Source organism: Triturus cristatus, chromosome 1_1 (genome assembly GCF_964204655.1).
Source record: "Triturus cristatus chromosome 1_1, aTriCri1.1, whole genome shotgun sequence".
NCBI lineage: Eukaryota > Metazoa > Chordata > Amphibia > Caudata > Salamandridae > Triturus > Triturus cristatus.
The window spans coordinates 108,197,251-108,213,481 of NC_140579.1; the positions used below are offsets into that span (position 1 = coordinate 108,197,251).

The following is a 16,231-nucleotide window of genomic DNA, read 5'->3' on the forward strand; positions in this document are numbered from 1 at the left end:
GGCGACGTTCGGCGTCGAGACACACCACCCCTCCGCCGTCGTCAACCCGGCGACGATCGGCGTCGAGGAGCAGGGAACCTCCGCCGTTGTCAACCAGGCGACGATCGGCGTCGAGGAGCAGAGAGCCTCCGCCGTCGCCAACCCAGCGGCGTTCGGCGTCGAGGAGCATGGACCCTCCGCCGTCGTCAACCAGGCGACGACCGGCGTCGGAGTGTCACCCCTCCGTCGTCGAGGGCACCATCCCCTCCGTCGTCGAGGCACCATCGGCGTTCGACGTCGAGACAACAGGATCCTCCGCCGTCGTCCTCCAAGCGGCGTTCGGCGTCGAGGTTGGCATCCGTGTCGACGTCGAGAGTGGCAGCATCTCCGCCGGCGTCCCCGCGGCGTTCGGCGTCGAGGGAGAGAGGGCCTCCGTCGTCGGCTTCACATCGCCGTTCGACGTCGAGGCGGCATGCTTCGCCCACTGAACATGGCCGCCGGTCCACATCGAGGCGTCGTTCGACGTCGAGAGAGTCCCGGCGAGAAAGGAGACGACACCACGGATCGACGTCAAGACCGCGCTCGACGTCGAGACAGGCCTCGGACAGGTCGGTGGTCCTGGTGACAGAGTTGGCGTCTCGCCATTCCTCCTCCCACTCAGGGGCCTCTCCGCGACCGGCAACTCCACGGGAACCTGCAGTTCAACCCCGTAGGTCTTCTCCTCAGACTCCGACAATTAATCTGTCGCCCAGATGGCTGCTGCCAGCACATCATTGGCAGGACTCAGGGCCTACAAGGAGGATGCGGGAATACATCAGTCCAGTGCATGATTCTCCGCTGCAACGGCTGGTGGCGGCTGTGGACAGAGCTAGTCCCCCCAGGCCAGCGCGTGAGAGATCGCCGGACAGGCGACGCAGATCGCGCTCCCCCAGACGGGAGGAGCGTTCACCTGGGTCACGGGCTCGTGATCATCGCCGGAAGAGGAGAAGGACTCAATCATCGCCCTCTTCCTCGTCCTCCAGGTCATCCATCAAGGACTATTCACCCACGCTCTCGGGCAGCCCAGTGTCCAGGGTCTCGCCCATAGACGACATCAACACCTACCAGGAGGTGTTGCAGCGGGGAGCACAGAAGCTGGGGATTGAGATGTCAGTCCCCCAAGTCACCACGTCGGTGATTTTTGAAACACTTCACCAAAAGTCTGCCTCTCGTCCGCTGCTGCCTTTGGTCCCAGGAATCATGGAACCAGTCATGGACACCTTTCTCACCCCGGCGACCGTCAAAGCCGTTCCGGCTCGTATCCTGAAAAAATACAAGCCAGCTACCTCTGACCCCGTCTTTGTGAAGATAGACCCGCCTGCGGACTCTGTCATAGTGGCAGCTGCAAGAAAGTGTCAGACGGCGTCGGCCTCCTCTTCCGTCCCTCCAGATAAGGAGAGCAGAACCCAGGACTCATGGGGACGCAGGGCCTGCTCTTCTGCGGCGGCGGCCCTCAAAATCTCCAGCGCGGCGGCGCTTCTGGGCAGGTACGACAGGGCTCTCTGGGACTCGATGGAGCGTTTCAAGTCCAAGCTCCCCAAGGAGGACCAAAAGGACTTTGAGGAGATTGTTACTGAAGGGGCTCTGGTGGCTAATGAGTCGATTAGCACAGCGGCGGATGGTGCGCTAATCTCAGCCCACTCTTACACACACGGCGTCTGCGCCAGGAGGTCGTCCTGGTTGCGACTGACAGGGCTCAAGCCAGACGCACAGCAACGGATTTTAAACCTCCCGTTCTCTGGCAACTCCCTCTTCGGCACTCACACGGATGAGGAGGTGGGGCGCATGAAAACTGAGCTGGACACCCTCAAAGCCGTGGGCTTGGAGAAGAAAAAGGAATTCAAGCGCCGTTTTCGACCCACCCAACGCAAGGGGCCTCAACAGAGGGTTCAAACCCCTCAGTGGTCTCAGAGCAAGCCCCAAGGGAAAACCCAGTTTCGAGGCGGAAAGTCTGGAAGGGGCAGAGGTGGACACCAGCAACAGTCCTCCACTTCCACAAGAGGAGGAAAGTCATGAGCTGTGGCTTCCTCTACGGCCGTTGCCCACTCCAGTGGGAGGAAGTGCGTCACAACATCTAGCAGAGTGGGACAGCATCACAAAAGATCTCTGGGTGCTGAATATACTGCGTCATGGATATGCGCTACGTTTTCGAGCGCGTCCCAGAGACATCCCGCCAAAGAGGTCCCGTCCTCACCACCTGAAGCTGCTCGAGCAGGAGGTGAGGGCCCTTCTGCAAAAACAAGCCATAGAAAGGGTTCCTCCTTCGCAGGTCGGAAAAGGAGTGTACTCCCGGTACTTCCTGGTGCCCAAGAAAGATCAAGAGCACAAGTTTCGGCCGATTCTGGACCTTCGTCTCCTAAACAAAGTCATCGTCAAGGAGAAGTTCCGTATGTTGGCGCTTCACCAAATATGTCCACATCTACAAGTCGGAGATTGGATGTGTTCGGTTGACCTCCAAGATGCGTACTTTCACATTGCAATAGCGAAACATCACCGCAGGTACCTGCGGTTTGTGGTTGGAAGCAAGCACTACCAGTACAAAGTCCTCCCATTCGGACTCAAGTCGGCTCCGCGAGTCTTCACCAAATGTATGGCAGTGGTGGCGGCCTGCCTACACAAGCAGGGTCTCTTCGTCTACCCGTACCTAGACGACTGGTTGCTGAAGGCTCCATCCCAGCAGCAGGTGAAGAAAGACTTCCAAATCTGTCTGAGACAGTTGCACGCTCTCGGCCTTCACGTCAACATGGCAAAGTCCGTGCAGCAGCCCACTCAGTCCATCCACTACCTTGGCTCCGTTCTGGACACAAGCGTGGGAAGAGCGTATCCTTCGGAGGAGAGACTATCTTCAATGAAGAGGAAATGCAGGCTTATGCAGCAGATGCGTAGGCCGTCAGCTCGGCAAGTAGCATCTCTGCTGGGTTCCATGGCGTCCTGCATTTTTCTAATTCCCCACGCCAGACTGCGAATGAGACCTTTGCAGCAGGCTCTGGAGGACCAATGGGATCAGTCCACAGGCCGTTGGGGAGATCGAATCTCTCTCTCCCAGGTAGCGAAATCTTCCCTAGCATGGTGGACTCGTCAGGACAATCTGTTGGTGGGAGTCCCGTTTCACCAGCCACTTCCGGTGCAATCGGTGGTGACAGACGCATCGCTACAAGGATGGGGGGCCCACATGGGGTGCCTCCAAATACAAGGTCAGTGGTCTGCAAAAGAACAGGGCTACCACATAAATATGCTAGAGCTTCGAGCAGTCCACCTTGCTCTAAAGGCGTTCCTCCCAGCAATCGAGACCGACTCAGTCCTGGTGCAGACCGACAACACCACGACCATGTTTTACCTGAACAAACAGGGCGGGACTCGGTCACGCCCCCTCTCCTTGGAGGCGCAGGCGATCTGGCACTGGCTGCTCGCCCGGAACCTCTCGGTGGTGGCAGTACACCTTCCAGGGGAGTTGAATATCAAGGCAGACGCACTCAGCAGGCACTTCGAAGATCAGCCCGACTGGGTGCTGCACGACGACGTGGTGGCGGACCTGTTCCGTTGGTGGGGTCGTCCAGACATCGATCTGTTTGCAGACGACGAAAATTCAAAATGCCACGCCTTCGCGTCCAGATTCCACCGTCCAGGGACCAGGGGGAATGCTCTTTTGATGGACTGGTCAGGGACATTTGCCTACGCCTTTCCGCCCCTGCCTCTGATTCCGAAGGTGGTATCCAAGCTGCTCAGATCCGACATGAAGATGATCCTCATAGCTCCGGACTGGCTGCGCCAGTGGTGGTACCCGGACCTTCTTCATCTCTCAGTTCGACATCACAGGCGGCTGCCTTGCAGGCCGGACTTGCTGTCCAAGATGGGCGGGAGGATTCTGCATCCCAACCTTCCCTCACTGAACTTAACAGCATGGCTCCTGAGGTCCTGCAATACGGACATTTAGGTCTACCGCCTGACTGCATGCATATTCTCAAGGAAGCAAAGCGACCCTCCACAAGAGCGTCTTATGCGTTTAAGTGGAAGAGGTTCTTCATTTGGTGTAGGGAGAATCACCATGATCCTACAAAGGGGCAGGAGGACGTCATCCTTCCGTACCTCCTTCACTTAGCTAGATCAGGCTTGAAGTATGCATCCATCAGGGTCCATTTGTCTGCCATTACAGCTTACAGGAGGTCTCCAAGTCAACCTTCTTTTTTCCAGATGCAGGTGGTCAAGGACTTCTTGCAGGGGTTGAAAAAAGTTTACCCCCCTGTTCGAAACCCTTCGCCTCCGTGGGAGTTGAACTTAGTGTTATCCAAGTTGATGGGCCCACCTTTTGAGCCGATCCACAAATCTTCTTTACAGCATCTGTCATGGAAGGTCGCTTTTCTGGTAGCCATTACATCGGCACGCAGAGTAAGCGAAATCCAGGCTCTGTGTACTAAAGAACCGTACACAGTTTTTCACCAGCACAAAGTGGTCTTAAGGGCACATCCATCCTTTCTCCCTAAGGTAGTGTCTGATTTTCATATTAATCAGTCCATTTCTCTGCCATCCTTCTTCCCGAATCCAGCGACCCCGGCTGAGCGGTCGCTCCACTCCTTAGACCTCAAGAGGGTACTTAAATTCTATCTGGCCAGTACCAGAAGCATTAGGAAGACGGATCAGCTGTTTGTCAACTATGGCGCCATGAGAACAGGCTTCCCAGCGGCTAAACGATCCATTTCCAGATGGATTGTTTCCTGCATTACCCTAGCCTACCAGCTGGCGAAAAGGCCCTTACCTTTGGCCCCTAAGGCTCATTCTACTAGGGGGAAAGCGGCCACAGTAGCTTTCTTGCATGACGTTCCAATGGCAGAGATCTGCAAGGCGGCCACTTGGAAATCGGTCCACACCTTTACCAGGCACTACTGCCTCGAATCCGATTCCAGGGCGGATGCCCAAGTAGGCCAAGCCTCGTTGAGGAACCTGTTTGGGTAGCTGAGCTATCTGAGCATACTGTTCCTTCTCTGTTTTTCTTTCCTTTGCCCGCAGGGGGATGAGGTGAGGCTCGCTATTCTATTCTAATGCTTATGACTATTGATGAGGATCCCCTGGAAGAGAAGGATTAGTTACTTACCTGTAATCCTAGTTCTCTTCCAGGGGTATCCTCATCAAAGTCATAAGCAACCCTCCCGCCTCCCCGGGCAAAGGTGTGTTAGTTTTCAGAGGTTATTATTTTTTCTTTGTGCCATGACTTTTCAGTCTCCGCAAAGAACAACTGACCTAACTGCCACCCCTGAGGCATGATGGGAAGGTGGGGGTCAGGTGTGCCTTAAAGGCACGGTGTCAGTTTTTTGCTATGCAGCTATGAGTTAGCTTTTCAGTCTTTTTAGACTGGGTATTTGCAATGCAGCCTGGGAGCTTCCTATGCTTTCAGTGTTTTCTAAGAATTTCTGCTGTTTTCTAAGCATTAAAACAGTTTCCAAACAAGTTATAATGTTGTTTCTCATGTTTATAATGCTATTTTCTTATGTGTAGTGGAAATTACTTACAGCATGGTTCAGCTCTAGGGTTTAGGGGCTGCAATTGCTTGTGTATACATATAGGTATATATGTATGGATATTTATATGTGGGGCACATATAATATACTGTTTCCGGGATCCCGCACATGGGCGGGAATATTCTAATGCTTATGACTTTGATGAGGATACCCCCGGAAGAGAACTAGGATTACAGGTAAGTAACTAATCCTTCTTGCGCTACACAGATGCAGAGCCTTATCAAATCCCTGTAAGAAACTGTCTCTATATATACTGCACCAGAGTGAGGTACAGTGTGTATAGAGTCCAAGGGTCTCCAGAGGTTTGGCAGAGGTTAAAGTTAGATAGAACCTTACTCTCTAAAGTGGTAGCTTGGGCTAGCAGTAAGGCAGTATCAGAGGGCAGTGTTAAGCATTTGAAGTACACACTCAGTCAGCAAATGAATTTACACACTCAAGAACTGAACTCTAGGCCAATGGTTTTGTATAAAAAAATATACTGTTTTATTTCTTGAACCAAGCTTGCATAAAGCATAAAAAATACTTTTCAGTAGTAAATTACTTGTATGAACACAGTTCAAAATTGCAGTGTAACTTGTACTGGTTTTGGTTACAGTTTTAAGTAAGCAGTTTGCAACACATTGCAGCAGTGGTTCCCAAACTTTTTTTGACCTGTGGCTCCCTTGACCTAATTGGCAGTTGGCCGTGGCTCCGCATCATGTCACTTTTTTTTTTTACTGGTCGTAGAATGTAAGCACGAACTCTGGAGTACTCCCAGATTTCTCCCTGAAATTAATTGGAATGAAGCCGATGAAGTAGATTAAAAATGTGTCTTTCTCTCCTACAACAACCCTTTCCCTTCTTCGAGCTGTGGTTCTCTGTTCCACACAGAGATGCCTATAAGAAAGTGGGGGCATGGAAACCATGAGAGAAAAATAATGATGCAAATTAAAATTGTAAACAAGTTTCAAACAAAATACATGGAGACGTGATATTACATTTATTTCTATGTACCACGTACAAAGCCCAGACGCATCATAGCACTTCACATAACTTGGGAAATAATAACATACAACAGAGAGCAAGAAGTAATAATAAATATAGCATAATCAAAGCCACAATGTGTAAGAATACAAATAAACACTGTTATGACCAATTATATACAAATCAACTCATAAAGAGAACAAAGAAGAATGTGAGTGTTTCTCTCAGGGGAGATAAAACCAATTACAAACCAGAAGGTGGGGCTGGGCGTGTCGCTTGGATGAGCGCTTACTAATCTAGTTACTGTTCCCTGTCTGCCATTCTGGCTACTAGCTAGCTGCTCTATTCAAATAAATCGAAGATCAGACTTGGTTTTCTGTGAGGTGGGTGGGCAGGGGGTGGCATGCTGTGCAGCAACGCATTGAGAAGGGTGACTCCTGTGCATGGCACAGATACTTTTAATGAGCTGATTTCATTGAGATCTGTGGATTGTGGTGGGAGGGCGGAAAGAGAGGTGGAGGGGAAGAGGAAATAGTGAGAGAAGTGTGCGTGAGAGAGATGGGGACAAACAAGGGGGCACAGAAGGAGTACACACATGGTCATAGCTACTCTACAAATCACAGATCTGTGAATCTTTCAAATCAATGTGAGGTTTTTAAATGGGTGTGACTCATTGTGAGGATTGTGTGCAGTGTATGATTTTTTTGTGCATGTTGAAACCACGACTAGTGTGTGCTGTGAGCTTGTCTAGTGTGTACCTGTGGAGGACTTGCCTCATCGGTGCACCGGATCATGGATCAAGCAGCCGTCCCAGTTCCCTGTACTGCTTCGGCAAATACCCGGTAAAGGTGCTTGTGCAATGAGATGCTTAGAGTGCATTACTCAGGGTAAAAGGCCCTTAGTTCCTTCTCTTTAAGACCCATGGGATGCTCCGAGCCATAGGCAAAGCACCACCAAAAACCTCGCACAGCTAGAGTGAATCACAGCCCAATAGCAAGACTGGATTAGAAACAAACAAGCTTCAAGCCCTCCAGAAATGGTCTAAGACGGATTTACCATGGAGGACGAGTGGTAGGGTGTGTTTGAGGCATATAAGCTGCAGATCACACACTTAGGATAGTAGATTGCCATCTGGTGTTGGGCTTGGATGCTTGCAGGTTGTTGTCTTCGGAAGAAGTCTTTGGTCACGAGATAGGTGACTCCTCCCTTGGACTACAGTGCGCATGGGCATCCACTCCATTCTTAGATTGTGTTTTTACGCCATTGGGTCCGGATGCAACTTTTCCGCTCCAGTTGGAAATCTCAATTCCAAGCTTTTCGAAGCGAAAAACGTCCACAAAACCATCAAAGCACCTTCACTCGACATCGATTTCATCGGCTCGATTCCGGACGTAGACGCGGGCCTATCCTCGCCGTGAGGCCTACGGCTCATGGAAATGACGCCTTTCAAAAAATGCCCCCAGTGTGGAGCTAAATTTCCGCACAGTGACCACCACAAAGTCTGCAACCTGTGCCTATCACCGGAACACGACGAGTCCAGCTGTCCAGCCTGCGCAGCATTTCGATCCAAAAAGACCATTCGAGATCGAAGGGCTCGACGCCACATCATGGCACAGAGACCAGCTCTGGAACCAGAAAACATCTTTGAGGGTCCAGGTGTCCCGGAAGAAGATTCAGAGGATCTACAAATCATCTCCGAAGCAGACGACTCAGACGACCCCATTACTCCTGGGCAACGCGTGAGTACTACTGCCCCTGCCCCAACCCCTCCAAAACCAAAGGCATTGGTCAAGACTTCGCCTGCTGGCCTCCGTCGAGACCGAAAACATCCTTCAGAAGCCCCGCCTCCGGGCTCGGCTCAGAAGAAACATAAGCCTTCCGGTAGCTCGGGCCCGAGCAAGCCGCATGTCATTGTTCCATCAGCACCGAAGACAAAAGACCTCGGCACCGAAATCGGCTCCGACGCCTTTGTCACCCAAAACATCGATGCCCATAGATAAACCGGCACCGAATGTTCCCAAGCTGAAAGATACACCTTCAGCTCCGAAACCATCATCGGCACCGAAACCACCGGCTAAGGACTCTCACTCGCCACCTAAAGCCAAAAACTCCACCGATCAACCAAAACCTCGATCTGAACCGAAAAAATCGGCGCCAAAAACTGTTCCCGAGGAACAAGAACTTTTCCATCCAGATCCCGTTGATCCAAGACAGAAAAAGATCTATATTAATCCAAAAACCGGACATTTCACCGCGGTGCCATGTAAAAAACGGAAACTGGACACACCACCTGCCCCAGTTCCTATAAACAAGAAGGACTCTGCAACATCGCCTATTCCTCCTTCCTCTCCCATACTACCTTCTACCCCACCCCCTCTGCCTACACCACCCTCACCTCTACCCTCTCCATCACATACACCACCTCCACAGGAGGATGATGATGACCTAGGGGGAGAGGGTGATCCTAATGATCCGTTCACGGATCCAGATACCGCACCACTGGATGATTGGGCATTCCCTCTACCAGACATACCTGATCCTCCACCATATCCCTCCAAACCATCACCTCCAGATGACCACCTAGGGTTTGGCCAATTATTAAACAGAGCAGCGCTTTACCATGGCGTCACCATGCACTCCGACGCACCTGAGGAAGACTTCCTATTAGATACTTTTGAGCAGTCTCAAAAGTCTGTACACATTTTACCTATGATTAAAGGAGTCCTAAAACATGCCCCAGAAGTATTTAAAAACCCCGTCCGTGCCAGGGTTCTTAACCCAAGAATAGAAAAGAAATGTAGGCCTGCCCCTGAAGATCCTTGTTACATCAAAGGACAGCTCCCTTTGGATTCTTTGGTAGTTTCCAACGTTAGGAAACGTGCCAACTCCCAAACCACAGGAGATACACCACCCTCCAACAAAGATTCCAAACTGTTAGAAGCCTCTGGCCAACGAGTAGCAGCACAAGCCGCTAACCATTGGCGTATTGCCAACACCCAAGCCCTACTAGCCCCTATGACAGGGCTCACTACGACCAGTTGGAGAATCTGTTACAACATTTGCCAGACCAATATAAAACCCAGGCAAATGACCTTATCCAGGAGGGAAAACTTATTTCAAATGCGTCAATTAAATGTGCGCTTGACGCCGCAGACACCGCCTCTAGAGCAATAAACACAAGTGTGCTCCTTAAACGACATGCCTGGCTACGCATTTCAGGCTTTAAGCCAGAGGTACAAACTACCATACTTAGTCAGCCATTCAACCAAGAACAGCTATTTGGGCCAGCAGTAGACACTGCCCTTGAAAAGATGAAAAAAGACAGACTGCAAGTCCATGGGAGCATTACAGTCTCCACAACCACGTGGCTCCTTTCGATGCTCCTACAGAGGAGCCTCCAAAAATATGGGAATAGCAAAAAACAATGTCTCAACAGGGAAGATGAATAAAGGGACCAATCAATACATGGTTCAATCAAGGGAAGGGCAAAATTAAGAGAGATCCAAGGTAGAGAAGGAACAGATTTAATAATTAGATACACAAAAGGTATATACAATTCAAAATAACCATAACTAACACATATGCACTGACAAAAAAGTGAACGGCGCAGTGACAAAAAGTGTGGAAGTGACAACACGGTACGGCGAAATGATTTAGATAAATTCAAGGTCAAGGAGAATTATATACAATGGGTAATTTACATATAAACATGAAGGTCTCGCAGGACCCTGTAGTTAGCCGTAAATAATGTTGTCTGGTCTACGACGTTTCAACCTCCATAAGTAGAGGTCATCATCAGGACTATGGTTATTGCAATATTCTAAATACCTGTGTCCGTGGTCAGAAACCACTTCAAAGTTAATTGCAGGGAATGGTGGATCAATTATATAAGGTCCGTCACATTTAGAGGGGGATCATCAAAAGTCTGTGGCTGACAACAGAGAAATGAAGGCCAATGGGAATGATAAATATGTCCTGGTTGTGTTTAAAGGGCAGCCATCAAAAGGAGCACGTTGTTAAATAACGAAAGGGCATCCAGCGGTAGTTAATTCCGCAATATTAGAAATTGGGCTTAGAGTAGAATCGTAGACTGCCAAACAACGGAATGGGTTCTCGGCACTTGGGGTAGGCGGGTTAGTTGCCAAACAACGGGATCAGTCCAAGGGGCTTAGAGTAGTATCGTCAGGTAACCAAACATCGGGATTAGTCCGAGAAGGGGCCTCGGCGTCCAAGCAATGGAGCAATGACGATACTACTCTAAGCCCCTTGGACTGATCCCGTTGTTTGGCAACTAACCCGCCTACCCCAAGTGCCGAGAACCCATTCCGTTGTTTGGCAGTCTACGATTCTACTCTAAGCCCAATTTCTAATATTGCGGAATTAACTACCGCTGGATGCCCTTTCGTTATTTAACAACGTGCTCCTTTTGATGGCTGCCCTTTAAACACAACCAGGACATATTTATCATTCCCATTGGCCTTCATTTCTCTGTCAGCCACAGACTTTTGATGATCCCCCTCTAAATGTGACGGACCTTATATAATTGATCCACCATTCCCTGCAATTAACTTTGAAGTGGTTTCTGACCACGGACACAGGTATTTAGAATATTGCAATAACCATAGTCCTGATGATGACCTCTACTTATGGAGGTTGAAACGTCGTCGACCAGACAACATTATTTACGGCTAACTACAGGGTCCTGCGAGACCTTCATGTTTATATGTAAATTACCCATTGTATATAATTCTCCTTGACCTTGAATTTATCTAAATCATTTCGCCGTACCGTGTTGTCACTTCCACACTTTTTGTCACTGCGCCGTTCACTTTTTCACTTTTTTGTCAGTGCATATGTGTTAGTTATGGTTATTTTGAATTGTATATACCTTTTGTGTATCTAATTATTAAATCTGTTCCTTCTCTACCTTGGATCTCTCTTAATTTTGCCCTTCCCTTGATTGAACCATGTATTGATTGGTCCCTTTATTCATCTTCCCTGTTGAGACATTGTTTTTTGCTATTATGTATACCCGGTCTCAACTGGGTTAACGGGCTTGCTCCTGTTTTTCTTGTATATGTATATATCCAAAAATATGGGAGCAGACACCTCCTCTACGTTCAAACCCACTACACAAACATTCCCCAGTAGAGGATATTTTAGAGGAGGATATAGAGGAAACAACAAGGGACGAGGTCTAGGCAATACCAACACTCGCACCTCCCCTGCCACAAAACAGTGACTTTCCTCCACTCCCCCCAGACCATTCCACTCCAGTCGGGGGAAGACTCAAACAGTTCCTACCTGTCTGGAACTCCATCACAACAGATAAGTGGGTAAGATAAATTTTGCAGCGTGAATCTTTCTGGATTCACTATGCTGTGCATTATTCCGCGATCTGGTGGTTGGGTCCGGATTCGTAGTCTTTCCTTTGTTTTTTTTTTTTTTTAGTTTTTTTTTTGTAGCCCAGGTGGGCGTCGACGTCCCACCATTTGGTGCACCTCTCGTGACGTCGTCGTGCTTCCGGCGGAAGTCCCACCTTTGGGGCGCCATCTTCAGATTCTTTTTTTCCACCGTTGGGTTTGGATCGTCATCGAGAAGCTCCAGGATTTCAATCGAAGGAAGGAGAAAACGCGAGTTTCGTTGAGGAAAGAACTACTGATCACACAGAGAGGAATAACTTACATCCGGGACGCGAAGAAGGAAGAGTTTTCACGAATTTTTTTCGACGCCCTTGGAAAATGCGCACTCAGAGGCTCTGAGCGCAATGGACAAGACACCATTCAAATTCTGCCCTAACTGCCACCACAAGTTCGCGCAGAAGGACCAGCATCCGGTCTGCAACCTTTGCCTACCGATCGACCACCCGAGCAAGGACTGCAACGCCTGTTCAGCTTTCGCGCCGAAGACGCTCCGGGTGAGAGAACGCCACAGAGAAGAGCCAACTTCAGCATGGAAGGCAAGGGTAAGGCCCCGTCGCTTTACGATCTGGGCCTCTCCACTGACGATGAGGACAACATCGCCGAGGGACCTGAAAGCTTCACGGTCGTAGAGACCGACAAGAAAACGCCTGACGAGGTAAGAGAATCGTCGAGTTCAAAACCCCCGAAAGGGCCTCAAACCTGAGAGTGACTCTCGAAAATCTGAGTCAAAGTCCTCAAAAGGAGCACCGGCGCCGAAAATTTCGACGACCAAGGGTGGATCCATAGACAAAAGGCCGAGCGGATCCTGCGAAAAGGACTCCCTGGTGCCGAAAGGCAGAGTTCGTCGAAGATAGCCCACGAAGCGGGGCGTTCGACGCAGAAAGACAAGCCAGCGTCGACGCAAGCTCCGTCAAAGACCTGCGGTTGTCGTCGAAAGCATCTCCGAGATGGAGAAAAAGAAGAGAAGGCTCGAGGCGGAGATGGAGAGCATCCTTCAGAGGAAGAAGGAGTTCGACACCAAAATGAAACAATTCAGAATTCCAACGACTCAGTCGACGGACGTCGTCGAGATCGAGGAACAGGACGAATTCTACGCCTAAGGGCTGCTGAGAGATCCTGCGGAGGAAGAAGGCCCCTACTATGAAGACAAAGACGACCAGCAGTCGTTCTACGGCTCGGCGCCATCAACCACTCACGATCTGGAATGGCAAGACATCGACGCCGAAAATCCCGAAGAGCCCGTGGACACGTATCCTTCGAGGCCTTCGCCGCCCGACGACATCGGGGTGTACAATATGGTCGTCAGGAGTGCTGCAGCAGCCTTTGGGGTAAAACTGGACGAGGAGAAACCGAAAGCTGATTTCCTTCTCGAGACTCTGCTCCCCATTCAGACGAGGAGCCAGTTCCTTCCCATGCTCCAAAGTGTAATGAACCAAGGAAAGGAGGCCTTTAAGGAACCAGCAACATGCCGGTCCATCACGCCCAGCACGGAGAAGAAGTACAAGCACTCCTCCCTGGACCCGCCTTACATCAAGGGAGCGGTCACGGCCGACTCCATCATCGCTTCCACGGCCAGGAGAAGGGCCAACGTGCCAGCGACCTCAGGGCCACCCCCTGATAAGGAAAGCAGGAGGATGGACCTCACTGGGAGGAAGGTCGAAAGGAACGCCGCAATGCACTGGCGCATGGCGAACTCCAATGGGTGTTGGCCCTAGACACCTCTAAGTCCAATAGGGTTCACTCAGTCATCCTCTAAGGGTCCTTAAACTCTTATTTTCCAACCGCGACTTTCCCCATAGAAGTTAACGGCGAGTCGCGGCTGTGTTCTCCCACTGCAAGCGTCCTCCGTGGGTCCCCTGTGTCACTACCTTGGGTGGTTCCTTGTGGTCCAAGCACTTCTACAGGCTCTAGGCCTTGTCTAGTCCAGTCGTGGTTCTTATACCACTTTATTGGTATATGGTTTGGTACGCCTCTAGGTCCCAAACGTTTATTTGTGATTTTACTGTTGAATACTGACTTGTAACTTAAGTACTTCGAACTCCAGCCTCATAAAGAGACTAGAAGGGTGTGTTTTTATCTTAAATACATATATTTTAAATATATCCCTGGTGTGATTGTCCTTTCATTTGGTTATTCAAGAGATTATAGACTGGTAAAACACGCTGTTTTACATTCCTTCAAGACGTGGCCTGAAGGCTGCTCTCCATAGATACCACTAGGAAAGCTTTCAATAAAGGTTGTCTTTAACCTATCACCATAAGGGGTTGTTTGGACTAATACAAGGTGTCCACTAGAACTAGTGGACAGCATATATATCAGGCCAACTTCTCACAGGAGCACACAAGCACTCCTCCCCATGCCCCGCCCCGCCCTGTGCAAGCTGGCTCTGAGCCAGCAAACGAAAAATAAAACGTTGCTAGAGCGTAGTTTTATTTTTTGTTTGCGTGCCCTGCGCCATGCAGTGGAGTGACGCTCTTCTGCCACTGCGGAGGAACTGCCGCTGAGTTCCACAAGTCTTCTGCTTAGTGCTCCAGCTTCTCTTCTGTTTTCAGTTTACATCTCTGGTAGGAAAGGGATCCACCTTTGGAGGGGGCAGGGGTGGCAAGGGCAGGGAGGTTATGATGGTGGAAATTGTTTGTCACTTCTTTCCTGTTTTGTGTGTGGCCTTGTTCATTTCATTGCGAGTTGTGGGAAAGGGGAAAAACAAAACCTGCAGGGCTGTGTGAGGGGTGAGGAAGCACTAGAAAGCGAGAACCGCATGAAAGGCACACAGGCAAGAGAGCAACACTGAGTTGGGATGGGGAGGAGAAACACATGGCAAGAGAGAGGATGGAGAATCTCGCAGATGAGAGCGAGGACAACAGTGGGAGGGGCAGATGCACAGGAGGGGGTAGACAGCTGGAGAGCATGTGCACGCTTGTAGAGTGCTGAAAGAAAAAAGTAGTTCCTTAAAAGGGAGCAGTGGGAGGAGACTAGTAAAAAGGCTGTGATTCAGGGGAGGTACAAACACGCGACGAGCAAGGCAAGCCATCAATTGAGAAGCAAGCGAATGAGTAGTGATAACAGCAAGCAATGTTCAGCAAAGGATGGGCTTTAAGCCCACTGTAAGATTGTGGTATGCTGACTATAGGTCGTTTGATAGGTATGGTAGGCTTGACTTAAACATGACGATCACATAGCTATAAAGACACTAGTTGTAATGCAGAATAAAAGTAACCAGTCTGTAAAGACACTTGTCTGCCTAATTCTTACTGCACTATCTAGTATTGTTTGCCAGCAATCCTTTGTCTTGGAATAGACTGCTCTCTGAGAAGGAGTATGGATGCGTATTCTCTCTCTCTCCTGCAGAATGCCATCATGTTCGGTAAGAAGAGGCACACCGACGTGCAGTTCTACACCGAAGTGGGTGAGATCACAACCGACTTGGGGAAACACCAGCACATGCATGACCGAGATGACCTCTATGCTGAGCAGGTGAGATCAAGGTTGGAGGTGACAAGTAGAGGATCTTTCCACAACGAAGGGGCCCCAAAATCACTGGAGGGGCACAAGCTCCCCTCAAATTGCAAGAGTTCTCTAAATATTGGCTTGAAGCAACTTGGCTTTACACTGCTTATGATGCGTGAATCTTTATTGAACGAAGTGAGGGTGAATCCCATCATCACCTTAATCCTCGGTAGCCACTGTTTCTTCACAGTGCTTTCCCCTTCACCAGTTTAGTTTCCATGTTGTTGTTTTCCATAGCAGCCCAGACCTTCAGCACTGATGTATTGATGTTTAATCGTGTCTGTTGCAGACTTCATTGGTGTGCCTAATCCTAGCATATAGTGTAAGGACTGTAATTGTACAAGTTGTTGTTCCCAAATTGTTTTGGCCTGTAGACCCAACTGGAGTAACTGCATCACCGCGAAGCCTGCGATGCTGTGCAGGAGACTCCATCTCTCGTGACTGGAAAGCGAAGATGAAAGGATACCTGTGTCACAAGACTGTGCTGAAAACTGCGGCAATAGTCCGAGCCTCAAATCATGAAGGGTACTTCTGCTTTGAGCAGACTCTTTGCTGATTGTGCAGCACTTTTCATGACTGAAATCGCATGCCTGGCCACGTGAAAAAGGCCCCTAGCATTTGTCCCAGGTTACACACATTCACTGCAACAACGAGAACAGTTCGTGCAGACTCTGACTAGATGTCATTGTGGGCAATGCCAGAAATCGCAGTGACCTACTGACCATTAACCTTGAGCTGAAAACAGCTGTAAACTCCCTTATTTTTTCTTTCATAGTGCGCATAAATTCAACAAATTCCCCATCCCAA

General features: G+C 49.8%; 1 protein-coding gene across 2 annotated transcripts in view; it reads left to right on the forward strand.

Moving 5' to 3' along the window:
* Positions 1 to 16,231, forward strand: part of LOC146869675 (FACT complex subunit SPT16-like) — a 406,055-nt gene that overhangs the window by 363,634 nt on the left and 26,190 nt on the right. For both annotated transcript variants that reach the window (XM_085609928.1, XM_085609943.1), the window contains exon 19: positions 15,266 to 15,391. In XM_085609928.1, coding sequence (XP_085466054.1) covers positions 15,266 to 15,391 — 126 coding nt within the window. The remainder of the gene's footprint in view (positions 1 to 15,265; positions 15,392 to 16,231) is intronic.